We start from the raw sequence: 27,617 nt of genomic DNA on the forward strand, positions 1-27,617 counted from the left end.
GAGATCTTATTCCCACTTTCCCACCATGGGCAGGGACACCATCCACAGAATTCCAGAATTCACAGAACTCTCAGAATCACTGGGTTGGAAGAGACCTTCAAGACCATCAAGTCAAGCCCATGCCCTAACACCTCAACTAGACCATGACACCAGTGCCACATCCAGTCTTTTTCTAAACACATCCAGGGATGGTGACTCCACTATCCCAGTTGGCTCCAGCCTGGCCTTGGACACTTCCAGGGGCAGCCACAGCTCCTCTGGGCAACCTGTGCCAGTCCCTTATCACTTTTCCCAGCAAAAAGGTGGCTGGTCTTCATCTCCTGGGATTCCTCACCAGGTCAGGCCAAGCAGTGCCCTCATATCACACAATTCAGCTCTGCTGCAAATACAGATGTGCAACATCTGCTTGACAAACAGGCACACAGAGGGAAGGGACCTGCCCCAGCCTCTCATTCTGCAGCCTCACCAATCTTGAGTTGACTTTACAGGATCACAAATCAAATTTTCCCCAAAGACTTTTTTTTTTTTTTTTTTGGTGATATTTTTAGTGAGATCTCTAAGCCTCTCTTTGTAATCCCATTAAATCAGCATCAGGCAGGATGGAAAATCAGGAAAAGAATATCCTACCTCTGGGGTTGTAAAGGGTCTTGGAGTGCAGTTTGGCCTTGTTCTTGATGACCACAAGATCACTTTATGAACCCTATAAACAAAGAACTGGGGGAGGTTTGCCTTTCACCAAGCCAGGCTCAGAGAGGAGAATAAAACCCTTCAGTAGATGGGGACAAATGCTTTTAATGGGCAGAAAAAAGAGAGTTTCAAATGTATTTTGAAAGACAATCACAGAATGTTTTGGGTTGGAAGGGACTTTAAGGATCATCAGTTCCAGCCCCTGCCATGGCTCAAGCCCCACCCAAACCTGGAAAGGACGACAGAAATATTTTTTAAAAAATCAAATCCCTTGCACATTCTCTCACTGTTACTGATTTTTATTTATCAGTCAGCCAAGAAATGCTCAGATGTGTCAGATATGCAGCATCTGTGTCTGCACTGCCAGTCTTAAATCTGGTGTCCTCAATTAGCTGGAACAACAAATTAAAAAGAAAACACCCCCAAGCCTGACCTGTTCCTTGGTAGCTCAGCATGAAGTGCTATCCCACAAGTGCCACAAGAGTTTTTCTGCAAATACCACTGATCCAGCACAGAAGAAAGAGAAAGCTGGGTTCATGCTCTGTGGAAAGAGGGTATTTTCATTTCAAGGAAGATTTCTTTTCATCACAATACCTGATAATACCACCCATTATTATCCAGCTCAAACGCTCAGCCTTTGAACCCAGAAAATGGTGTAGGACTCGAGCACCAGGCTCTGTCCAACTCCATTTGTGCTGCCACAATTTAAGCAAGGATTTGAGGAGTGGGCTCTGAATACCCACAAATTGCAGAACAAACACTGCTGCTGTCATTATTGATGGTTTGTGTCCTTGATACAAGTGCTGCATCTCAAGGAGAGGAGTATTCATGGATGGTCCAGAGCTGACTTTCTTGCTACTCTTCATTTCAGTTTTGTTTGGTGAGTGCTGCAGGCTTTTGAATGAAGATGCAACATTTCATTTACTCCCCTCTTTTCTTCCCTGGAAACTGTCAAAGGATGAGAGCTGTGATTGCAATTGAAAACATCCCAACAAAGCCTCAAAATTATTATAACTGAAATTAAAAAATCTTCTTCTTTGACTACTGTTAGGCTTCACCTTGAAAAGCCATGCCTGACCTTCAAAGAGGAATTTCATGGCTAATAATAAGAAGAATTTGATAATTTAGCAGATGTTGGCCATTCATTTTCCTATATGGTCACAAAGAAACCTCAGTCTTCTAATTGAAAATGTGATTTGCTTTGACCTGGAATCACAGTGAGGAATTCTGGCACCTCAGCCTTGCCAGTGGAGCTGGATGCTCCCCATTTTAGGGATGTCTGACAGTTCCTCTCAGAAGTCTTTTCCCTCAGTTGATTGATACTTCAGCAAACATTAATTTTGGAGGGGGGAGGGGGGCTGACATTTTCTGTGCCAGTTTTCTGCCTCCTCAGACTGATATTTTTAAAGTTCCAGCCAAAATTGTTGGGAACAGGAAGCTGGAGAAAAACATGTTGTTTTCAATACTAAAATATTTCTCCCAGCCTGTCTATGAGGAGCTTTGGTACCTCCCTGCTGCAGAGCAGGGATCTGAATTTCAGGAAGGAGGAGTTTTTTGCTCATATCCTGCTTTTTTTTTTTTTTTTTTTTTTTTAAATCTCCCTGTGGAAATTTCCCTGGCTTTTCTTAATTTACAGAAAAAAAAAAACTCAAAAGCAAAAAAATAAAAAATTCCTGAGACATATTTGGGAGAGATGTCACAGCATTTAAAAGCTGAAGCCCTCAAGAGATGCTGCAGGGGATGTGTTGTGCAGCTCTGGCTGTGCCCAGTCCAGCACTAAGAAGACAGGGATGCTCCTTCCCATCCTGGCTGATGTTTGCTCTTTAAATTTTGGGAACTAGGTTCTCCTGGAGGTTTAAAGTTGCTTTTAAGTGATTAAGGACAAGCTGCCCTGCTAGAAGGCAAAAATGTGAAAAAAAAAAAAAAATTAAGGGGGAAAGAAGGAGAATGTTGGGACAAAGAGGGAGGAACAAGAGTGGAAATGGGGGAGAAATGTTTAAGGCTACTCAGAGACATTGGAGGGGGAGATGGGGCCAGTGGAACCCTGGTGATGAAAGGGAAAAATAATTCCAATTTCTTGGCCCAAGAACTGTTTATCACACCACAAGTTAGCAGGGTGACTATTTAAATCATGGAATCATTATATCCCAGCATGGTTTGGGTTGGAATGGACCTCAAAAACCAATTGCAACCCCTTCCATTATACAGAGCTGCATTTCCCTTCTCCTTTCCCCTGTTTTCAGTATCCCATACACAGCACATGATCCTGCAGCTCCTCATTTCCCAGGGAACACAGCTTGGAGCACAAATTCCCCAGAACAAAGTGCTTGGTGGTGGATTCCATCATGCCAGCAATCCCAGGGAACATCCCCTTCTGCAGAGTCAGGTATTAGAGAAGGAGAGGGAGAAAAAGAAAGGAAATCAAGCTGCTTTCATGTATTCTTTGTAATTATTTTCCCCCTGTTGTTCAGAATTCTAGTGAAAAAAAAAAAAAGAAAAAGAAAATTAAAAAAAAAAAAAAAGAGAGAGAGAAAGGAAAAGAGGGCTCTAACATTTACTGGCAGTAATCATTGCACCATCTGCTCTGGGAGCTGCTTCCAGAACACACGTTCTCAGCTGCTGAGCAGTCAGCTCCCCATCCCTTCCTCTCTGAGACAGGGATGCCAGCAGTTCCTAAACTGTAACAGCATGAACAAGCCTTTTTCATTTCTCTTTTTTTTTTTTTTTTTTTTTCATTTCAGTTGCTGGAATTTTTTTTTTTTTTTTTTTTTTTTTTTTTTTTTTTTTTAAATACAAAAGAGTTTGGATTTTTCACTGGATTGTTTCTAAGATTGAGCTCTTCCTGATTTGAGGTTCTTCATGGTGGTAAAAATATGGAGAATTTTATTTTTTTAATATTTCAAAGTGGCCCAAGGTGGGGTTGCTTTGCAGCAGAGCTTCACTGGTACCTGGGCTGCTCTCAAGGATGGATTTATCCCATGTTTCTTCTGGGGGGAAGCTTTCCTGCTGGGATCCCCTCCCACTTCTGATTTCTGCTCTGATTTCAACTCCAGCTTCCTCCCCTTCTCTTCTGCATGCAAAGTCAGCACTGAGCTGTTCAATACCCCAGCCTTCCTCAGACATCCCAAATCCATCAGGATTTGAACCAGGAGGAGATTCCTCACCAGCAAACAGGGCTGAAAGGAGCTGGGACATCCAGAGCTGCCCTCCCTGTGTTCCTGCATTGCTGCCCTTTGGCTGGTGGGGAGCAGGAGCTCTTAGGGAAATATATGACCAATTTTGGGGGCAGAGGGTGACATTAATTAGTTTCTGTGTCACTGACTCCCCAGTCTGTGGCTCTTGAGCCCTCTGTTGTCGTTTCTCTCTGCAATAACAACACACAATCTCTCTTTGTACATTTAAATTCAGGATGAAAGAACATCCCTCAGTGCAAGCCCCGCTTCAGCCCTCCCACTGCAGAGCCAGTGCTTCCCAAAGAAATGAGGCAGAGTGGATGCAGAGCCCATTAGGCTGTCCCAGGAGGGATCCATATGCTTACAGATGTGCTCACAGAGAAATCTGCACTAGGAAAAAGAATTCCTGCTTGACCAGGGGATCTGTGCTAAACCACACAACTGGAATTGCAGCCTTGCAGGGAGAAGGGACTCTGTGGGATGGCTTTGTGTGATTTTTTCTGGGTTTCACTGCAGCAAGAATAGATTTACTCCTCTACAAGCAGAAGAAATGGGATTTCTCCCTCAGCCTTGTCCACTCACTCTCAAGCTGGATGGGTGTTTTGCCATCCAGAAATCAGAGTTGGGTTGGTTTTTTTTTTTGATCAGCATTGATCCAGCTGAACTGTTGTTTGCACACCTGGAAATCAGGGTTGGGTTTTTTGGGGAACAGCATTTGTTCCAGCTGAACTGTAAAGCACATCACAGAGCTTGGAGCCTCAGGCACTGGCTGAGTTTTCACAGGCTGTGACAGTCCCACCAATTCTCTGCAGCCATTTTAGAAAATACAAATTTCTGTGGTCAAATGGGTCAGACAGATGATTTATAAAAAATATTTATCCTCCTGGTAAAAGGGGATTGTGGCAGGGTAGATCAGAAAATGGACAGAAGTAGTTGGGTGACAAGAAATGGAGGATAAAATTGGGGAAGCAGGGAAATGAGAAAAATGAGAAGATGTTTGGACCTCAAAGGGCTCCCAAATATTGGTGCTCATTTCAAATATTCCCTGTGCAAGGCAAACCTATCCATTGACCTCCTGTTGCTGGTAATGGAGACAGGAGCTCCTCATAGTCCTATTGTTCCTTCCCAAATGATTCTTGGATGTGTGGTGAAGGGGAAGAGGAAGATTCCCTGCAGAATGGCCGATTTTTAGAGCCAAAATCCCTTTCACAGCCAGGGATGGGCAGGTGCTGGTGCTGTCACTGGGTGAGTGGCTGTGTCAGCCATGGCACACAAAGCATTGCTCACTGAAGAAAATGAGGAGCAGTCCATGCCTGGGAGGTTGGGAAGGAACAAACAATGACCTCATTCCTTCCATGGATGCACAGATGCCATAAGTGGGGATTAAGGGCAGCAGATTTGAGACCATCCCTGGTGTCAGGCACGGTGGGAGAGGCCACGCTGAGTTGTGAACTCGGATCTGTCGCTTGCACCAGGGTGGGAAATCCTTTCATGTGGGTTTTTCTTTGCTCTCTCCAAGTTCTCTGGGTGGTGACACCCCCATTGCTGCCCCTGGAGAAAGGACAGTGTGGCAGGGCTGGCAGCTGCTGGTGCCTTGATCACAGCCAGCTCCTGGACCCAGCGCCCTCACTCCTTCCAAAATCCCTCCCAAATCCCTCCCAGCACCCCCACAGGGATGGGCACAAGGAGGCAGCCAAAGGGAAGCAGTTGTTCTCCAAAGGATGGAGTCAAGGGGTGTTGCTAATGCTAGGATTCCTCAGAGCAACACGTCCTGGGGCAGCTGCTGTGCCAGGACAGGCACCGAGCCACCTGCTGCTCCTCCAAACCCTCCCTTGGCTCCAAAGAAAAAAACCCCAAGAGACAGGGCAGAGACCCCAAGGGAGTGGGGAGGTGTTTTAGGGGACCCAAAACTTCTTTTACTTGCTGTAACAGCCTATAAATGGACAATTTGGAGGTTTCATAACGCTCTTAATTAGGACAAACTTAAAAAGGACCACTTGGCATCCTCGGTGGTGGGAGCCATGTGCTACCTGCAGCAGGCCAAGTCCAAAATGAAACTGATTTTTCTCTCTTACCTACATTCTGCATTCAGGCAGCTGCTCCTAACAGGTGCTCTCTCTCTTACTAGCAGATGGTGACAAAAAAATGGGTTTGTTGGCAGGTTCTGCCAGGGAGCAGCCTTCTTATCACACATATTGATGTGTACGCAAACACGCACGTGTTATCAGGTGCTGGGTTTCAAAAGGAATTCTCCTTCTGAGAGAAGGTCACTCACGTGGGGGATTTGTCTCTTTTGGTCCCTGGGTCTAAAGGCATCTGGGGACTTTGCTGCCACGTCAAAACCCCACAAATATTTGGCCATTAGTTCAGATTTCCTGCTGTATCTGAAGGTGTTTAAGGAGGAACATGTGGTGTTAGGCTGTGTCCCTTCATGTTTATCATAAATCCTTAATTGCCTGGATAACAATTAACTCCAAAACAGGCAGCTTTTAAGTAGGGAATACCCTGATGTTTTTCTCCTTGCTCTTGGTTGTGGTAATATAATAGAAATGCAGAAATCAGAGAATCATAGGATGTGTTGGAAGGGATCTTAAAGATCATCTCATTTCATGGATCTCCCTCTTTAAATAGAACAACCAATTAAAAAGGTGCAGTGGAATGGAGACACAGCAGTGCCTTTAAACAAAGAAATCCAAGTGCAGGGTTTTATCCTGGGAAATGCACCAGGGCTCTGAGTGCTGGAGTGTTTGAAGCTGCAGGGAAAGCACCCGGAGAGGATTTGTGCTGTATCCATCACCCAAAGAGAGGCAGCTGTCAAACAAATCCCTTTGGTTCTTGACTCTGCTTCCACCTCCCAGATCCTGCCTGGTGAGGGCTGTGAATTTGTCAATGCCAGGTTTGGGGAACTGGGGAACTTTTCCTCCTTCTATTCTTGTTCAGGGAGCACCAGGCAGAGCCATCCTCGCCCTGCTTTGCTGCTCATTTCAAAGGAGCAGCCTGAGCCAAGAGAACCAGATGAGGGTGACATCTGGCCATGGAGCCTCTGCCAAGTCACTGCTGTTCTGTAGCTGGCAGGAAGATGATGTGCTGCAAATGCCAGGTTCTCTCTGAAATGTAAAGTGCATTCCCTGCATTTTCTTTGCTTCCTCTCCAGCCTCAATCAGCTTGGTATTTTGTTTTACTAATGGCCAAATTCAAATCTCTTTTCCAGACATACAAATCCATTCCAGTGGTGGTGGGTGATTTATACAATGAGTGGAATTTGACCCTGAAGTCCAAAAGGGTCTTGTATTTCCTAAACCTCCTGGTAAATTAACTTCTTGACTGTTAGTCTCATTCACATCTCACCACCTGTGTTTGTGCTGAGGGTCACTAATCCTATATATCAGAATTGTTTCTACCTAAACTCTTGCAGGAGGGAGCAGGCAGAGCTTGGGGCAGGTGGGAAAGCTAAAGCAGCTTTTGGGATTTCCTTCACTGATACTTTTCTGGAAACCTAAGGTGCACCCCTTTAATTGAAAAAAGAAAAAAAAAGTAACCAGAGCTGATCAAGTAGCTTGAGAAAGAAACCTGGTGCTTATAAAAGGTAGGGACAGTTAAAATAAAGTTTTGGGGTTGAAACTAGATGTGTTTTAAGATCTTTTCCAACCCAAACCATTCTGTGATTGTGGTGCCCTGTACAAACAGTTATTCCCTGTTGTGTCCAGAGGAGTAGGGATGGTGTGGAAAGGAGCTGAAGCTGTAGGATTTACCCTGTTTCCTTATGAAGCATTTTTGTTTTCACCCTTGTTGCTGAATTCTCAGCACTTTTGGCAGCTGGGAAATGCTGCTGGGTTTGCAGCTGATGTTACACCCAAGTGCATCTTTTCCTCTGGTAAAATGGTTCTGCTGCACCAATTTTCACAATTTTATAAGAAAGGAGATTGTATTAAATCATTGACAGGCTGGGAGAGCTGGGAGTGTCCAGCCTGGAGAAGAGAAGGATCCAGGGAGAGCTCAGAGCCCCTTGCAGAGCCTAAAGGGGCTCCAGGAGAGCTGGAGAGGGATTGGGGACAAGGGATGGAGGGACAGGACAAGGGGGAAATATTTACAGTTTTATTTTTAACTTCATCAAAAATTACCCTCTATCTACATCATATGAATAGCTGAAAATGTCTTGAATCAAAATCAAGTTTTATCAGATTTCTCAAATAAGGGGGGCCTTTTTCATCAAAAGCTATATACAGATACCATAACTAATTTGAAACCACCAAGATGATCAGAGGGATGGAGCATCTCTCCTGTGAGGAAAGGCTGAGAGAAGTGGGAATGGAAAACAGAAGCTTTGGGGTGACCTAATTGTGGCTTCCCAGTGCCTGAAGGGAGGCTGGGAGAAAGATGGAGAGAGACTTTGTACAAGGGCCTGGAGGAACAGGACACAGGGAATGGCTTCAAACTGAAAGAAAGTAACTTTGGATTGGATGTTAGGGAAGGAATTCTTCCCTGTGAGGGTGGGGAGACCCTGGCACAGGTTTTCCAGAGCAGCTGTGGCTGCCCCTGGATCCCTGGAAGTGTCCAAGGCCAGGCTGGATGGGGCTTGGAGCAACTTGGGATAGTGGAAACTGTCCCTGCCCATGGCAGGGGGTGGCACTGGATGGATTTAAAGATTCCATCCAACTCCAAAGCATTCCATGATCCTATGGATCAAGTTCAGTGCTATGTAACTGCTCAACAGGAAATACCACCATGAATATCAAACTGCATCTGGGTATTTTTTGATTCTGTCCTTACCAATTATCCTATGCACCCTCCTGGAAAACAATCAGTTAACTCATGAAATGATCAAGGCAGTATTCTTTATTGTTTGCCAGAAAAGAAATTGCTTGATATTATCCCAGTTCTTGAGAGCAAAACTTATTTTCCCCAGGCAGATAAGGAACAGCTAATTCAGGTTTTGCAGAGCACGTGCCCTGTTATCGTTAAGAAGGAGCTTAACCAACCTGAAAGCAAATGCTAAACGATCCAGATCTTGGTCTTATTAAGCTTGTGTATGTTGTTTTTTTTTTTTTTTTTTTTTTCCTACCACTTAAAAGCCTGAGGATCTGGGTAAATGAGATTTTCTGGAAGGCAAAGCTTTCAAGTTTCCCTCCCTCTCTTTTCGGAGCCTGTGTTTACGCGGCGCATCGCTGCTGCAGCGTTTCGTGGAACATCCTTTGTTTATTCACACCGTGCCACTTTGAAACTTCAGATGTAAACAACAAAGACTTCTTTGTGTTTCACACTATCTCGTACTCACTACCTTCTGAAGTCCAAAGCCAAAAACACTGTGGAATTTTACCCTCCTCGCACTTTCTCCTGCTTGTTGGATGGGTTCTTCCAGCCTTTTCTATTTATAGTGGCTGGAAAGCTACTTAACTTCTGATTAAAAAATGCTCTGTTCATTTTCTCTTGACTTTTCAGTCCTTGGAATGGGCTAAAATTGTATTGCCTGGTAGCCATTTCAAATATAATTTTAGTAGTAATTATGCATATATTCGATAACAGAAACAATTTGTCTTCCTGAAGGATCCAAATTGCTTCAAAGTATTCAGCCTCTCTCTGATCTGCTACGTGGATTAAAAATCCAGCAAATATTCCACTGAAATCAGCTGGACAGAAAGGTCAGAAAGATCTAGGCTGGAAATGCAGCAGCTGTCTGACAACACACATTGGAAGGGCAGGAGAATTTGGGTTTTAAACCAGATTTTTAGTTGGAAATGTCTCAGAGCTGCAGCTGCACTGATCCTTGAGATCCAGCACTGGGATGTGCCCCCTGTTTTATACCCCCAGGGGCAGGACCTTGATTTTCTCTTTCATTTGGTGTGCAGTGTTGTGGTGTTTGGATCAGTCTCATGCTGGATCCATCTCCCCTCTGTTTGATGATGTTTGGAGAGGGCAGCCAGGGGGGAATTTAAGATACTTGCAGAAGGCATCTCCATGGGGGGAAAAAAGGACAGTATCCAAAAAACCAGAAAAACATGGTGTTGACTTTTTCACTTTTCCCAGGACCATCCTTTATCACCCTTTCCCCTTAGGTTGTGTTAGAATTATTGCACAAGGAATATCTGATGGGCCATTATTAGTGGTGGCCTTGATAGTGCTAAGGGGGGTTGGACTTCATGGATTTAGAGGGCTTTTCCAGCCAAGGAGATTCTGTGATTTTATGATTCTGTTTTGCTGGAACATTCAATGTGTTACAAAAATAGTTTTGCTGTAAATTGTAAATATTAGACCCATGCTGGAGCCTTCTGAGATATTTCCTTATGTAGGAAACCACCAATACAGACTGAAAATCAAGGTGACAGCATTGAGTTTAGCAGGTGAAGCTCGTGGTGGGTGTTCAGGGTGAGTTGTTCAACTCTCCAGAGAGTGATCAGTGAAATAGAAACCATCTCCCAGCTTTTTGGGGGTATGAAATGGTTTAGGGTTGTAAAGCAATGGGAGGCTGAAGAGAAAATCCCAGTGTGTTATTAGAGGCAAAAATAAGTGGCAAAAATAAGCAAAATAAATAAGGATGACAGGTCTCCTAACAAATTCCAGTGCAAGGGTATTAAAGGTATTCCAGTGTAGCAAATTTTATGATTTTAGTGGTTAATATTTGTGCATTGTCTTTTGTCTGGAAGTTTTCCCCTCCAATCACAACTGAAAAAATTTCTGGATTTTTCAAGATGAGTTTAGGTAAATATAAATTGTTTCTCTGGAAAACTCATATGTGTTCCTGAGAAACTTCCATGCTTATGTATCATGGAAGAAATATTTGATGTAAATCCAGTGAGAAAAATAAAATGCTGGCTGTGTAAGAGCAGAGCTGACCTGAGCCCTCTGGGTTTGATATGGCAAATGAACGTTTTTACTTCTTCATTGCTGCTCCCCTGAATAAAAAATAATTGCAGAGCCTTACATTCATTGCCAAGGGCTCACACCCAAGGGAGCACCACAAGCAGCTCTGCACTTGGAACAAAATGTGATCCAGAGATAGCAGAGCTAATGGAGGTGGGAAAGTCTTGTCAGCACAGTATTTACATGTGCAGGGTTTTATCTGCAGCTGGGGCTGCCTGATCTCAGAGTATTTTTGGCCCTGAGTCAGCTTCTCAGAGTCATGCAGGGCCAAACCACTTGTGGTCTCCAGTGTGGAAAGTTCTGCAGTGAACTTCATTGCTCTGTGTGTGGGTCATTTCCCCCAAATTTTTGTTTCAGGAATATGAGAGCAATGGATGAGTGATTAGGGGAGGAGACTCTGCTGTCTCCAGCCATGGAGGAGATTTGAGCTTTAGATCACTGGAAGTCAGGACAGGGCACAGAGTTGTCTTAGGCATCAATTATCCATGCAGGATGTGCAGTAAGAGGCTGTTTGGCTGGGTTAAAATTGGCCAGACAAACAGAATTTCCATCTCTCTCAATGGCTCCTTCAACACCTAATTAGCTCCCAGATGCTACTGGAGCAAAATGTCTTTTATCTTTGCTAATGTTATCTCCCTCTACCTCCTCCTAAATGTCCTCCCGTGCCATTCCCCACTTTCATCTCTTTCCCCTCAGGAGAAAACAGGATGGGTGTTCAGGAAGCTCCATGCTGAAGGTCAAGCTTGTAAAGACTCTGGGTCAAGCTGATCCTGTTAAACCAGGCAGTACCTGGAGGGAAAAAGCTTTGAATCCAGAATTAGATGGATATGATGGAGAGCAGGATACAACTTCCTTCCTGTGCACGTTCACAGGAACAGCATCCAACAGGAAAAAAATAGAATTGCAGATTTTATTCCCCTGTCAGTTGCACTTTAAGATGATTTAGGACAAATTCAAAGCTCCTCTTTTCCCATTGTGGGAAGAAGGGACCATGAAATCTGGCTGGATAAATGTGATATTTCATCTGACAGAGTCCATTGTTGTGGGCAACACTCAGGTTTTACACTCAGAGGTAAAATAGGAGGAAATATCAGATTAACTGCACTCCTGGTCCTCCCTAGACCCTTGAGCACAACCACTTGGGGCTTTGTTAATACCAGGCTATCATCCAAATGTGATTTACCTTGGCAGGACTGATGGGTATCCAAGCCCAGCAACTCCTTCCCCTCTGGCAGGGAGGAGTGACCAAATAACCTGCTCCAAGCTAAGTGGTTAAGAGGGAAACATTTCAGAGATCTTTGCAGAGAGGGAACACACTTTATACACACACACAGTTTCCCCTAAGGCTCCTGGAGATGTGTCTCCAGCCAGGATCAGTTTACTCCATTCTGGTGATGTGGGAGATTTGTCAACAGGGAAAAGCTCAGACAAAGTCACTGTTGCAGTTTTATGGGTGAAAATCAGGATTGTTCAGCTTAGATTTTTTACCATCATCTTTTTCTATCCTATTCCCTTCTTAACTGCATTTTCTCTGTGCTGCACTGGAAGGATACATTCCTAGGAAAAAATCCTGCAGGTTTCTGCAGCAGCACTTCTCCTCTTTGGACAGGGAATGGGAAATGCCATGGATGTGTCCTGGGCTGCATCTAAAGCTGTGTGACCAAGAGGTCAAGGGAGCTGATTCCACTCTGGAGCTATGAGAATCCCAGAGATGATGGACTCTCTCTGCTGGAGAGAGTCCAGAGGAGGCACCAGAGATGCTCCAAGGGCTGGAGCCAGGCTGGGAGAGCTGGGGGTGCTCATCTGGAGAAGAGAAGGATCCAGGGAGAGCTCAGAGCCCCTTGCAGAGCCTAAAGGGGCTCCAGGAAAACTGGAGAGGGACTGGGGACAAGGGATGGAGGGACAGGACACAGGGAATGGCTCCCACTGCCAGAGGGCAGGGATGGATGGGATATTGGGAAGGAATTCCAGGCTAGGGAGGGGCTGGTACAGGGTGCCCAGAGAAGCTGTGGCTGTCCCTGGATCCCTGGAAATGTCCAAGTTCAGATTGGACAGGGCCTGGATCAGCCTGGGACAGTGGAAGGTGTCCTGCGCATGGTCTGGATGGTCTTTCAGATCTCTCCCAACCCAAACCATTCCATGATTTTACGACATTTTTCTTTAGATTTAATTCCCACAGCAGCTGGTTTTCTCTCCCAGTGTCGAGCCTGTGGATTTCACAATTTCTGCCCTTAGATCCATGTGCCCATTCTGTGAAAGATGAAGAATTTATACCCCATGGTTCCATCATTCCCAGTCTTGATCTTGCCCAAATTGCCAGAAGCACTTTGCAAAGAGTGTTCTGAGACCAGACAGCTTCCCTGCAAGGATATTAATAATACTCAGGAATGACACAGCTCTCCAAACCCTGTGTGAGCATTAGCTAATTATGCAGCACTCCACAGCCCTGTGAAAAAGCATTTGCTAATCAATTCCAGCACCTCCTATCAAATGCATCAATATCATGGAATCCACTGGGCAGAGGCAGCTGGAAACGGGGGAATGTGGATATCTGGTCCCAGTCCATGGGGTTGGACTTCAGCACTCGCCAGCCCCTGCAACCACATTTCCCTTGGCAGGATCCTTCTTCCTGTCATAAACCCATGATTTCAAAAAACAGGTCACCTACAGGCTGGGAATGCAAATTTTACCAGATAATCAGGATTTCAGCCCATCACAGCAATTGTGGAGGTTGCTGGCACCAATTAATTTGGAAAAGCCAACATCAGTAAGTGACATAGAGGAGACTGGACCCAGCATGACAAACTGAGCTGTTCCAGCCAAGTGAAGGCAGCACAAAGGAAACAATTTCAGATCATATATCATCGATGACACAGCAGAGTGGGCTGAATTGCCAGAAAGGAGAGGGAAGGAAGGAGAAAATAAATGAAGGAGAAAACAAAACATTGGTAATTGCTCATTCCTCCGGACCAAAGTTTGTTCCTCTGGATCAAGCGAGCCTGTAGGGCTGAATTTCTGCTCCCAAACCTGCTAGCAATTAATCCACAAGCCTGGCAAAGTCAGCTTAGCTGTTTTCCAGTTAAAAATATCACAGGAATCAAGTGTCTAGGATGCCCACAGCCTCCCATCCTAGAGTTCATGGAACAAATTCCTGCAGGTCTTCTCCATAGTGCAGCTCCTTTAATTCTTAGAACTTTTGGGAAAAGAGCTGAAGTTCAGGATTGCTGCTGCTGGTGAGAAATTTTGAGTAGGCACTGCAATGAAGGGAGAGCCCAGCAGATTTTATTTGGTTGTTAGGGTTTGTCATCAGGGGTGAGGGTACAGAAGCTGTCACCCATGTCAGGATGCTCTGTGGTGTTCCCAACATCAGTGATTTTTCAAGGAGGTTTTAGAAAGGCAGCAGCTTCCTGCAACTCACTGGGACACGAGACAAAGTGGATGGATGTTGGTATAAGCTGGTTTATAAAAGTGTCTATTGAATCAAACACAGGATGATGCCATTTTTATTAAAAGCCACAAAATGCTTGAAGCCAATTAATACTCCCCTGCTTTACTAATGCCTCTGCTCGGAAAATTAAATGGTTTCATTTAGCAAAACCAATATTAAAGCCTTTTTGTGAAATTTATAATGAGTTCAGCATGAGAAGACTCATGTCTTGCACACATAATACAGATTTTTTTGAAGAGAGCGGGTGCATAACGAGGTGCCACGTGTGGAATAAGAGCAAAGTTGCTCTTCTGAGTGAAGACCTGGTTACAAGTAGGAAATAAAAGGTACAAATAACTGTACACTGAAGGGAGATTAACCTGTCTTGGGAAGCTGTGCAGTTCAATACCCTCACAAAAGGGATGAAAAAAAATGGGAGACAGGCGGCAGTGACGCACCAAAACCCGCTGAGGGTTCAGAGTTATTCCAGGTGAACCAAAGCAGGCATGGCCACAAAAAAAAAAGTTGCAGAAGAATCTGACAATACCCCAGAAAATAGCTGCTGAAATTCCATGTCAATAAAAGTCAAGTGCAGGCACAATGAGAGGGTTTAAATTAGCCCGGGAAAGAGGTTGTGGCGTCATTGCAGATGGTGCTTTGGAAACATCTGCCCCGTGCTCAGCTGAGGTCAGGGAGGCAAGTGGAATGCAAAGAATGGCTGGGAAAGGGATGGGAGATGAAAGAGGAAATGTAAGTTGAGGGCTGAATGAATGTGTGGGCTCTTGAGCACAGTGGAATTCCAGTCACCCCGGTGACTGCAGCGGAGAAGGAGAGATGGGAGAGGGGCAGGGAAGGGTGGCAAGGCTGCCCTGGGTTATGGGTTGGGAGGGAAAGGCTGTGGGTCTGGCTGAATGGGCAGGATTATGGTGTAAAATCCAGATTTCTGTGGAGAGAGGGGAGAAGGAATTGTATTAGGAGCACCAAGATGATTGGAGGGACGGAGCATCTCTGCTGTGAGCAAAGGATGAGAGGATTGGGGTGGTTCAGGGAAGAGAAGGATTTGGGGTGACTTTGGGGTCTTTCAGTGCCTGAAGGAGCCTACAGGAAATGTGGTGAGGGATTATTTACAAGGGCCTGGAGTGGCAGGGCAAGGGGGAACAGCTTCAAATGGAAAGAAAGTAGGATATTAGGAAATTGGATATTAAGAAGGAATTGTTCCCTGTGAGGGTGGGGAGGCCCTGGCACAGGGTGCCCAGAGAAGCTGTGGCTGCCCTTGGATCCCTGGAAGTGTCCCAGGCCAGGTTGGATAGGGTTTGGAGCAACCTGGGACAGTGGAAAGTGTCCCTACAAATGGCAGGGGTGGAACAAAATGAGTTTTAAAGTCCCTTCCAACCCCAAACTGTTTGGGATTCTGAGCTCCAGGGTTTTGTGACAGCAGATGTGATAACAACTCTGGTCATCAATGGTCAGGCTGAAGTTTAAAGCAAACAACAGGAAATAAAATTCCACAGTCTGTAAAGAATTAAGAAAATCATCAGACACATCTTTTACATGCTGAAAGTACAGGTTGGCTGAAAATCCTGTAGTGCTGAGCTTCCCAGTGCTGACTTTGTCACCTCCATGATCCTGGAGGTCTTTTCCAACCTTAATGGTTCTGTGATTCTCCCAGTGTCCCAAGATGGCTCTGTCCCCTCTGCAGAAATTTGGGTTCTGGTTTGCTTTGGCCTGTCCCTGGTGAAATCTGACAGGATTTTTTGGGCTGGATTACCATCAGTTAAAGGATCTCTTGTGATGTTGCAGTGACTTGGCAGTGCTGGGTTAACAATTGGAGTCGATGATCTTTCAGGGCTTTGATCTCTCCTATGACAAACACCACAGAAATCCTCCAAAGGAATAAATTCTCTTTGAATTGCAGTGGAATATTGGAGGGGGGGAATGATCTGATGGTTCTTTAAAATTTTCCTGCACTGAGATAAAAATCCCAAGGGAAAACTGCAGCATGGTAATGAGAAGTCCCATTGGATGGCTCAGGAATTTTGAGACAGAGAGGACTAAAAATTCTTCTAGAACAAGATTATCATCAAATTATATCAGCCTCAGTGGCAGGAAATCAATCCAGAGTGGGCTGATTTACATCTGCCAGAGCCAGCACATCCTGAACTTCCCCATGTCTCCCAGTGATGTTTTCATCTTCACATCAACACTGTCAGTGTGAGGAAAATATTTTTCCTTTTAAAATCCAAATATACAAGGTGGGATTTGGCAGAGTGTCAGAGCCTGGGGTTCCCACTGCTCCTGACAAGTGGACAAAAGTGCAATATAAGGACTCATCTTGGGTTCTGCTTTATTCAGGTTTTAATGGAAGGGATAAATGATGTTTATGCCCTCTTGTGGTGCCTCATCGAATGGAATGGGTTTCCTAACTGACAAAATGAGGCCAGGGATGGAAAAGTCCCAAATTAAAAACCTGTAACAAACACTGTTTTGCACAGTGGAAAAATCTCTCCCACTCCAGCAGCATCCTCACGACTCAGGGAAGTGGGAGAGGCCAATTTTGGCTGCATTTGCAGCAGCAGGTAAATGAGTAATGCCCATGATGGCAAAGCTTGTGCCATCTTTCAGCAGTGGAGATCATTCCAAAGTGTTTTCTCTCTGCTGGGAGGGTTAAAAAGTGAAATAGTGCTCTGAAAAATGAGCTGTGTTGACACCTCTTTGTGTTTGGTGCTGTTGATGTGTTGTGGCACAAACCTTCACAGGTTTTATCTTCTTTACTTGCATGTCTGACAGTGGATAACCTGATTCCCTTGGGACAAAGCCTGTCCCAGAGATGGAAAAAAGCAAGATGGTGATTTTACATGGGGAAATAAGGGGCTTGTGATCCCAATTCCTTGTGTGGGAACACAAGGAGTTAATGAGTCCACACCTTCCTAAGCTGTGCTGAGAGTTCCAGGGTTGGGAACTCAGGGCTCTCCAGACTGGCCAGTTGTGGATTTTGTAATCATTTTATCCCTTCATTCCTGACTGAAGAACTGAACACAGCAGAATGTGTCCTTTAGACAATGAAATTGTGGGAATAAGTCAGAGTAATGCTCTCCAAAGCCCAGCAGCTGCTGTCAGGCTGGGGCAGGATCTGGGAATCCCCATTATGGGAAATTTTGAAGAGGTTTTGTCCCAGATAATCACCTGTTGTTTGAGTCCAGTGTTTCCATTGCATGCCATCCTTGCCTCTCCCTAGGCATGTAGGAGATGAAGGAGGAAGGGAATGATTTCCTTTCCACTTCTAGGATGAGTAAACCCACATTACTGAGTTTAATTTAAAGTACTGGGTTTAACTGGTCTAAGCTTAGGAGGGACTCTCTAACAGGATGGAAAATGTTGGGATGAGGATCTCCATCTCCACAGATCTTCCATAAGCAATGTTTTTTTAGGATCAAGGCTGTCATCATTTAGCCTACCATGATGAAAGAGGATGGACTTGATGATTGATGGCAGATTCACAATTTTGTGATTCCATGTGTTGATTTCCATTTATTTATATTTTATATATTTAATAGTATAATGAGTTAACAAATATTTTTCTGGGAGTCCTAGATGCTGACCCTTCCATCAATTCTATCTACATCCAGTATTTACAACTACACTTTGAAAAAGGACTCTGACATTAATTAAAGTGCTTATTAGGTTTTAGCACGGACTTCAGAGCACAACTTATGTCCCCACTGAGAAGAGAATTGGCTCCAAAATGTTGGTGTTTACCAGTTTCCTTAGGAAAGGACAATGCAGTGGGGAAAATATCACAGCAATTCATCTTTAAAAGAAATTCCCTCTGTCAGAAACCTCTCAGGAGTTTCAAATTCAGTTAGGGGGTATCAGAAAGCAATTAAAGTCTAATTTAAAATCCCCACCCACATTCCATCTTCTCTTCCTGCCAAGTGATTATTGCTCCTGGTCCACATATTGGCAAATCTTTCTGAAATGAGCCATAATTTGCCTTAAAACTTGAAACTTTCTGGCCAAGATGGAACTTTTCTCTTTGAAGAATGAGTTTGCCATGACTCTGCAGAAAAAAAAAAAAAAAAGCCCAAATGCTCTGATTTCCCAAGGACATTCTTGGGGTTGAAATTTCACCCAGAAATTCTTTTTGGACAAGGATATTGGGGGATTTTGAAGCTGAGACACCTTCCAGGGGAGGTTCCTGGGCACTGCAGCTTCCCAGGGTGGATCAAAGTGTGCTTTCCCTTTGTTTTCCACTTTCACTGGTGGCTCCACTGTCGCTGGATACTGCTGGGAACCAGGAAAAAAACAGCCTTGCAGCCTTGGGTTTCTCAGGCTGCTCAAGGACAAGAAATTATAACAATGATTAAACACCTGTGAGAGACATGATGTTTTGCAGAAAGCATGTTTTCAAAGAGGTGTTGCCTTCTTGGGCTAATAAACCTTTTCTATTTTGTTTTGCACGATCTATCTTATATAAGTGCGATGGTTTTTCAATGAAACACTTCTTCTTGCTGCTTTGAAGAAGTTGTGTGTGTGTTGCTGCATTATTCTCCATTCCTGATCAGACAGGGACAACTCCACATCGCTGCCTGGGTTAATAAAGAGAATAAAAGCATGGCTGTAGCAGATTAAACAAATTAATAGGGGATGCTTCGCTCCCTCTCTGTGTGCTCAGAACAAAACACCACGAGACAGAGCAGGGATGAAATCTTTCAGGGATGAGCTGGGAATGTGGTCCCAGCATTGAGGAGGGAGGATTCCTCCCTCACAGCAAACCACTAATGGCTTTCCCTGTTTTTTCCTGACAGGTGTTGACAGAGGGAGGCTTTGGCTCCATCACCACGGAGATCCGGGAGGCTCCTGAGTTTTATTACGCCGAGGAATATCACCAGCAGTACCTCAGCAAGAATCCTGGTGGATACTGTGGGATGGGGGGCACGGGGGTTTCCTGCCCCATTGGCCTCAGGAAATAGCCTGTGCTTGCTCCACCACCTCCTCTTCATGGTAGGGAGTTGGAAAAACAACCAGGAACCCCAGGGGTGGGTGTTCCCACAGCATCCGTGGATAAAGATTTGGGAATCTGTTGGGGAGGCTTTCCATAATCATAAGTTTTCTGTTTGTTGACATCAAAAGCCAAAGTAGAGGCAGGGATTGCTCCCATCACAGCTTCTTGCTCTCTGCATCTCCTGGGGTTTCCTTGCAAAGAAATCCAAACTTCCAAAATTTTGGCTCAAAATGCTGTTAGAAAGGTGGATTGGGAGGTGGTTGCACCCATAGCTGCTTTGCATTTCCAATGCCTTTGGACTTGTTGATTTTCTTGTTTTAATTAATTTCCTGGTGTAGCCAGAGCTTTGATTTTTGGAGTTGTGGTTGGGTTTTTACCTGTCACAACCCTGGAATTTAATGGCTTTGGGAAGGATGAATTGATCAGATCAGTGATTCTCCTACCACAAGTTCACTTTCACAGCATTTAGTACCACCTGTAGTGCCTATTTTCTGAAATTATTTTAGCCAGAAAAAGTCAAAACTGTGATGTGATGCTTCTTTTTGAGAGTTCCAAGAGGTGAATAAACACAAAAAGAAATAGCTTTTGTTTCCTGCTCTGCAATAAATGACAGAACAACAAAAGAAAATGTTCTCTGTGATGTGTTCCAAGTAGATATCTGGGTAGATCTAAAAAAATTTATCAAATATTATAAAATGCTGCAGTTTGCTAATTAAACACCAGGGCTTTTAAATCTGTATCATCAGGCATGACAGTACAGAAGAGTAGAATGATCCCTATGATTAATTATTTGTACTTTAATAACTTGGGGAGCCCCCACCAAGAGCAGACTCATGGCAAACATAACTTGGGGCAGTCTCCAGTGATTGTGCAGTCAAAATAGCAGGACAGACAGAAAGAAGGGGGGAAAAAAATCAATTTTAGATTTATTCACAGGGTTCCCAGAGCACAGACTCAAATCTGCAGACAAAGGATGCAGGGATGCATGGTTTATCCCATATGGAAATGGGATCCTGTGGTCCAGGGCTCAAGGAGTGAGCCAGTTTTGAGGGACAGGTGCAGAGACACAAATCCACAGCACCTCCTTCTCCATGGCACTGCTCTTCATAACTTGGTTCGATGTTTCCTGCTCAGATTTAAAGCTCAAAAAGGCCCAAACCAGCTCCCTGAACATCTCCTGCATCTACACAGCAGATCAGATCGTGCTCCAAGCTTGGAGAGAATGAAAATGTGCCCCACAAAATCAGTGTTTGGGATGGTAAATCCAGTGCTGCAGCCCTGCCTGCTGTTTCCAAAGATGGGCCAGAAAAATCAGCTCTCCATCTTCCCTTGTGATCCTCAGCTGATGCTGAGCTCATCCCAGTCTCAAAATCCAGAGGAAATCTGTCCTTCTGGCAGATTGCACCTGGGTCAGGCTTACAGGAGCTGCCTCAGGCAGGAGTGCCCCTTTAGGCTCTTTCTGGAGATGCCCCAAAATGTGCCCACAGCACACTTGGAATTTTCTTTTCTGTGCTGACTGACCCTGTCCCTAACCTGTCCTGCCATTAATTTTTTTCTGTACTCACAGACAAGTAAACCAGTGTCTCATTTCTCTCATAAACTTGTGTCTCATTTCCTTGGCATGAAGTGACAGAGAAGGAAAGAAGAGAGGGAAATAAAGTCTTACCCTCATCCTATGCATTGTCAACCACAGTGAAACCCAGATTCTGGTGGGATAATTCCTGATATGCTCAAGGCAAAGCATTTCAGGTGCTGAATCCCTTCCTTTCCTCTCCCTCCCCTCTTACTCCATGCTGTAGTTATTGCTTTGAAACAAGCTGGAAAGTCTTTGGGAAATATCTCTTTATAAATATCCTCAAATCTGAGCCTGGCTGAGGATTTTTTTCAGTCCTGTCCTGATGCAAATGATGTGTTGGTTTAAAAATCAGCATAATGGCTCCATTGATACTACAATTAGCCCACACCAAAATATTTTGCTGCCACTGAATTATTTATTGACATCTTTGATTGTTTAGATTGGGCACTCTGAAAATGGTCCTTAGACAGAGCTCCCACTTTCTCCTACAAACACAAAATTCCAGCATAGTTTGGGTGGGAAGGGGCCTTAAAGATCATCCAGTCTCATCCTCTGCCATGGACAGGGACACTTTCCACTATCCCAAACTGATCCATGCCCTGTCCAACCTGACCTTGGACATTTCCAGGGTTGGGGAAACTCTCCTGTTTATGTACATTCAAGTCAATACCCCAGGCATGATCTAACTGGAGAGAAAACTACCAGGAAATGAAAAATTAAATGATGATAGACTTCAGAGATGAAGTTGGAAGCTGATACAGGATCAGCTCCTGAGCTTTGCAAAGATGCTCCAAGATCCAGCAAGGGATTTTGAAATCTTCAGCTCATGAAATCCACCACTGCCATATCCTGTGAGGTTAGACAGCAATTTCATTCTGCCCTGTCCCTGTTAGAGCTAGAGGAAATCACAAACCTTTTGGAAAGCCCTGAGCTTTCCCTCAGTGCCCCTTTTGCCTTGGAAGGAGCATCCAGGTGCTGCAGCAACGGTGAGGAGTGGCTGCTGTGATGTCACCTGGGTTGTGTTGATGTGGAATGCAGGTGATGTCCTGAGGCACCTGCAGGGGCATTGCTGTTCTGAGAGCTGGGGGAGAGTGCTGGACCAGGATGGATTGAGATGCTGCTGCTTACCCTCTCCTGTTTGGCTTCCCTGACCAGCAGTGTCCAGGCAGGGTTTTTTTCTCAGCATTCTCAGCACAGAGGAGATGCAGAAGATTCACATGTGGGTAAGTGAAACAGGTCTGGGCTTATTTATTCTGCTGAGGGAATAAAAGTGTGGCCTGTGCTGCATTCTGATGCACATTCCACTCCCTAAACAAGGATTTTATCCCACCTACCTATGGGACATGTTCCCTCCCATCCCAAATTCCTGGGCAGTGCTTGGTAGAATTTAGGTCTGGGGAGATGACAGGGATGTCACAGATTTTGGGAGAGATCAAATAACAGATCCAGTGGGGCATTCTCACCCTTTTCTCTGCTGAGACCCCACCTGCAGAGCTACCTGGGGTCCAACAGTAGAAGGATGGAGCTGCTGGAGAGAGCCCAGAGGAGGCACCAGAGATGCTCCAGGGGCTGGAGCCAGGCTGGGAGAGCTGGGGGTGCTCACCTGGAGAAGAAAATGCCCCAGAGAGAGCTCAGAGCCCCTTGCAGAGCCTAAAGGAGCTCCAGGAGAGCTGGAGAGGGACTGGGGACAAGGGATGGAGGGACAGGACACAGGGAATGGTTTTAAGCTGAAAGAGGGCAGGGATAGTTGGGATATTGGGCAGGAATTTTTCCCTGGGAGGGTGGGCTGAGGTTGGCCAGAGAAGCTGTGGCTGCCCCTGGATCCCTGGAAGTGTCCAGGGCCAGGCTGGATGAGTTTGGAGCAGCCTGGTTTGGTGGAAGTTGGAGTTGAAAAAATATTTTTAAATCCCTCCCATCCCCAAGCACTGTGTGATTCCACCTTTCTCTGATTCCATGGATATTTCCATGGCAGCACTCAGGGATTTCCTGCCCCTGCCTTTCAGCAGCACAGGCTGGGGCACTGCTGAACGTGCCCAAAATGTCCCTTTCTGCACCCAGGGTGTGGCCTCAGACCATCCTTCGAGTCCTTCCAGAAAACTGGCAAGAGGATTGGCACAGGGACAGATGTCAAGCCTGGGGAATTCCCCTGGCTTGTGAGCATCCAGAGCCAGGGGAAGCACATCTGTGGAGGCTCCATCATCAGTGCACTGTGGATTTTAACTGCTGCCCACTGCTTTACACACAAGCTGTGAGTGCTCCAGGCACAGGAGAGGTTGAGGTTCCTCCTGATGGGGGCAGGATGGGCATTGGGGTCAAGTGTCACATTTTTGGGGCTGGGTCCTGAACACAGGGATTGTCTCCTTTGGAGGAAAGAATTTTTGAGCACATAAATGTGCTGAAACCTGTATAACCAGGAGAAGCTGAAGAGGAATACTTTGAGGGATGGCCTGAGCAGCTTTGGATGAGTGCCCCTAATGCTATTCTGATTCTGTGCATCCACACCTGTTCCAGTACCCTGTAAAAGGTGATTGATTCCCTTCTAGCTCATTGTATCCCCCAAACTACCTTTGCTTTCACACAGCAAACACCTTTACCTCATGGAGACTCTGAATTTAAAACTCCAACTTCTGGATAAATCAACTTCATGCAATGTCCAGGGTAGAGTCCAGCCCTCTCCAAAATGCAGCAGGTCCAACAGCCAGGACTGCTGGGTGACAAATGACTTGTGGCAGCACAGCCTGGAGCAGCTGGCTGGGGACAGCAGGGTCCAAGAGATCCAAAAGATCCAGACCATTCCATCTGTTTGCCAGTGACTGGGTTATTTATTGGGTTATTTATAACCTGGCTGCATTCACCTTCTGCCTCTCTGCCTTGGAAATCATCCTTTACTGAGAGTGAGGGTAAATTCCTTGGATATTTATAGCTGAACTGCCTGAGCCACCATCATACCCTGCTCTGGGGAGGAGGCACCAACCTTTAAAACCCAAATCCTTCATGCCCACCATGTCCTGTTTTGTTTTTAAGGCCACCAGATCTGACAGTGGCAGTGGGGGGAGTCGACCTCAGCCTCCCCCTGGAAAAGCACAGCCCTGACTGCCTGATCCTGCACGAGGAATTCAACAAAACCAGCCTGCAAAACGACATTGCCCTGATCCAGCTCAGCAGCCCCATCGAGTTCAGCAAGGAGAAGATTCCCCTGTGCCTGCCCTTTGTTTGTGACATGGACACGTGGCACCACTGCTGGGCTGCTGGCTGGGAGAACACAAGTGCAGGTGAGCTGCTGGGGGAGATGCACTTGCTAAGGGAAGATGGGTTTATTCATTTAAAGCAGCTGTTCTGTCCCTTGAAGGGTTTCCCAGGCAAAGTTCCACTCCCCACCTCCCTGGTTTAATATATCCAGACCTCCCCAGCCTCTGCACATCCACCAGTTCCCTGATCAGGGTAAGAACCAGTCACCAACAGACCCCCCAGAGCAAAATCTGGGACCTTCTTGGCAGCACCTCCAAACTTTGAGCTCTTTTTGGCACCCAGATTAAGATAAACTCCATCCTGGTGGGTAAATTTGTATAGAATCATGGAATTATTAGGGCTGGAAGGGATCTTAAAACTCATCTTATTCCAACACCTCCCACTACCCCAGGCTGGAGAGCCCCATCCAGCTGGGTGTTCAACACTTGTGGGTAATTTCAGCTCCAGATATTCTATGAATCACCCAGTTAGGTTGGGTCTAAAATGGTCTGGACTAAAGGAAATTAAGGTCTGGGGCTGTCTTTGGCTCAATGCCTCCATGAGCTGGATTGACTCATTGGTTCAGGCCACTCCTTCCTCCACTTGTTTAGGACTGCAGATTGCTGGTGCTAATTGATCTCATTTAAACCCTGATGAAAGCAGTTCCAGCAGTGATGGTGACCCAAAATGTCTGTCCTGAGCAAATGTCACTCAATAGCCAATGAGCTGCTTCATTATTGGAAAAAATTAATCAGGACTGGGAGGACAGGGGGTGCCTTGGAGCTTGAGTGGCCCTTCCCAGGATGCAGGCAGTGAATATCCCATTGAATCCTTGCTCTTCTGCTCCAAAGTGTTGATTTTTTTCCCATGAAACCCTTCACTCACCTTCTTAGGCTTCATTTTCCTCCCTCAGCAGTAACACACAACCCTCTCCTGGTTGTGGAACTCTCCCATTTCTCCAAGGTAACGTGTTCCTGGAGCAGAGGGGCTGCTGCAGAATCCCTCTGCAGGATTTCTCTGTGCAAAATCCACAGAGCAGCTCCAGGGATTGGCTTAGTGCTGCTCTATGGGCTCGGCTGACATGGATTCTGCTCCCAAAAATTGGTGTGGGTGTGCTCAGCCCTGGCACCCCCCACCCTCTGTCTGGTAGAGGCTTCAGAAGAAATCCAGCAGAAGCTGAGTGTGGTGAGAGAGGGTGTGATAAGGGCAAAGCCAAAAGGGACAGGATCAGGGAATGGTTTGGGGTGGAAGGGACCTTGAATCTCATCCAGTGCCACCCCCTGCCACTGTCTCAGGTTGATCCAAGCACTGTCCAACCTGGCCTTGGACACTCCAGGGATCCAGGGGCAGCCACAGCTTCTCTGGGGCCTCCCCACCCTCACAGCCTGGAATTCCTTCCCAATATCCCATCCATCCCTGCCCTCTGGCAGTGAAGCCATTCCCTGTGTCCTGTCCCTCCATCCCTTGTCCCCAGTCCCTCTCCAGCTCTCCTGGAGCCCCTTCAGGCTCTGCAAGGGGCTCTGAGCTCTCCCTGGATCCTTCTCTTCTCCAGGTGAGCACCCCCAGCTCTCCCAGCTTCTCTCCAAAACAGAAGGGTTTCACTTTCCTGGAGATTCCTACATCAAAGCAATTTCATCTTTGGGCATTTCCATCTTAGCTGGAAAAGGGACATGACAACTTTCCATCTTTTAGATCTTGTCATTGAGTCAGTTTGCTGCAGGTTTTGGGAGGATTTAGCACAGAAACAAAGAGTGAGCTTCAAATGATCTGAAGATCTCAGTTTCATCCTTTAGACTCAGGTTCACTTTAGACAGAAATGTGGTGAAATAAGTGAGGTTTCCAAGTAGCCCAACACGTTTTCAGTCTTTTTGCCACTTGCAGGTGCCAGCTGTGATTGCAGCATTCCCATCCCAAGGGAAGAATAAAGCAGATATTTCCTTTGTGTGCCTCCATCCTGAGAGCCAATTTGTGAAAATGCAGCTGGTCCCCTGGGTGAGGCATGGCCTTGCAGCCCTCCCCAGGGAGAACAATGTTTAAATTGGATATTAGGGAAAAAAATAGTCCCTGGAAGAATTGTTTGGGCATTGGCACAGCTGCCCAGGGCAGTGGTGGAGTCCCCACCCCTGAAGAAATTTAAAATCCATGTGGATGTGGCACTTGGGGACATATAGCAAGGGTGGCCTTGGCAGTGCTGGGGGATGGTTGGACTGGATGATCTTAAAGGTTGTCTCCAGTGTAAATTTTTTCATGATTCTATAATTCTAAGCTTAGAATTCTGGGGAAAGTTCAGTGGACTTTGGTCTGCAGGGGCTTGCACAAGATCCCATGAAAAGCCCCTCAGACTGAGCTCCCAAAAAACCCTGAGTGAGAAACTCCAGGTGTGCAGGGCAGCCCATCTCAACTCATCCCTGAGACCTCCAGCAGGAAAATCCATCCCTCTGGGGGTTTCCCAGCAGTCTGGCATCCCTGGCAGTGTCCAAGGCCAGGCTGGATGGGCTTGGAGCAGCCTGGGACAGTGGAAGGTGTCCCTGCCATGGCAGGGGTGGAAATGTATAATATTTAAGGTCCCTTTCCACTCAAACCATTCTGGGATTTTGTGCTAAACTCAGGAGCACAAACCCATCATTGCCAACACTTGGGCATCCCCTGTGACCCCCAAACCCTCCAGTCCTGCCCAGAGACCCCATTGCCCTCAGATGCTTCAGAAATCCAGCTGAGATCCTTCCCAAGGGAAATCTCTGCAACTCTGTTGATCCTTCTCTTTCCATTTGCTGCAGCATCCCATGTGCTGCAGAAAACACAGATGGAGCTGATCAGCAGGGAGAAATGCCTGCAGCAGATCCCACATCTCGTGGGGAGTGTGATGTGTGCTGAGACACAGCAAGGAGGAGGAGGAGGATGCAAGGTAAAGGGACCAACATTTCTGATCTGCTTCACAGCCAGGTTGCAGCCTGAAAGGAGACAGGAATGGCTGTCCAGGTGGTTCAAGGCAAAATAATTTGGAGGAAAGTTTAATCTGGAAGTGTTTAATTGAAATATTAGAAACACTTCTCAGGTGAGGTCTTGGCTCTGCCCCAAATGTGCTTGGTTGGTCTGTGGGTGCCAGAATGAGTCACATCTTGTGGCAGGGTGTTGGTGGCGGAGAATGAGGGACTTTTCAAGCTAAATTACAGTTTGAGCAGTATTTGATGTCAAGGAGCTGACACAAGCATCCCAAATGAGGCAAAACTCACCCAGAACTTGTCCCCTCACCCCCAGGATCCCTGTCCTGGTGTCAAACAGGGTCTGGAAGTAAAAAAATCACCTTGTCTTCCATGACATCCTCCTTCCAGCCCCTCTCCTGAGAGTCTGACAGGGACTGGGCTCTCCTGCAGCCTCTGCTCCAGACTGAGATTTTCCTCCCCTGGGCAATGGTTTTCTAGGAATCACAGATTGGTTTGGGTTGGACCCAGTTCCAACCTCCTTCCACTACCCCAGGTTGCTCCAAGCCCCATCCAGCTGGATTTTGTACATGCCCATGGGCTTGGAGGGGTCTGGATGGGGAGACACATGGATGGGCAGCTTCATCCTGTAGGAATTATTTATTCCAGTAACTAAACCAGAGAGAGACAGAGATCCTCTGACCTTTAGGCAAAGGCAGGGAGCACCAGGACCATGGGACACTCA

At 46.0% G+C, this 27,617-nt stretch overlaps 2 protein-coding genes across 2 annotated transcripts in view; both read left to right on the forward strand.

The window, feature by feature from the left end:
* Positions 1 to 19,826, forward strand: part of MSRA (methionine sulfoxide reductase A) — a 234,862-nt gene extending 215,036 nt beyond the window's left edge. Inside the window, exon 6 of the mRNA XM_079298238.1 lies at positions 18,951 to 19,826. Coding sequence (XP_079154364.1) covers positions 18,951 to 19,115 — 165 coding nt within the window. The 3' untranslated portion in view covers positions 19,116 to 19,826. The remainder of the gene's footprint in view (positions 1 to 18,950) is intronic.
* A 1,953-nt stretch (positions 19,827 to 21,779) lies between these two features.
* LOC306798260 (serine protease 55-like) lies at positions 21,780 to 26,964 on the forward strand. Its single transcript, XM_079298237.1, has 4 exons — positions 21,780 to 21,946; positions 22,782 to 22,971; positions 23,748 to 23,995; positions 26,729 to 26,964. Exons 1-4 carry the CDS (start codon positions 21,838 to 21,840, stop codon positions 26,947 to 26,949), a joined length of 768 nt encoding a protein of 255 aa, XP_079154363.1. The 5' UTR covers positions 21,780 to 21,837; the 3' UTR covers positions 26,950 to 26,964.
* Positions 26,965 to 27,617: the final 653 nt, after the last annotated feature.

The sequence above is a fragment of the Erithacus rubecula genome (assembly GCF_903797595.1).
Source record: "Erithacus rubecula genome assembly, chromosome: 2".
Classification (NCBI taxonomy): domain Eukaryota; kingdom Metazoa; phylum Chordata; class Aves; order Passeriformes; family Muscicapidae; genus Erithacus; species Erithacus rubecula.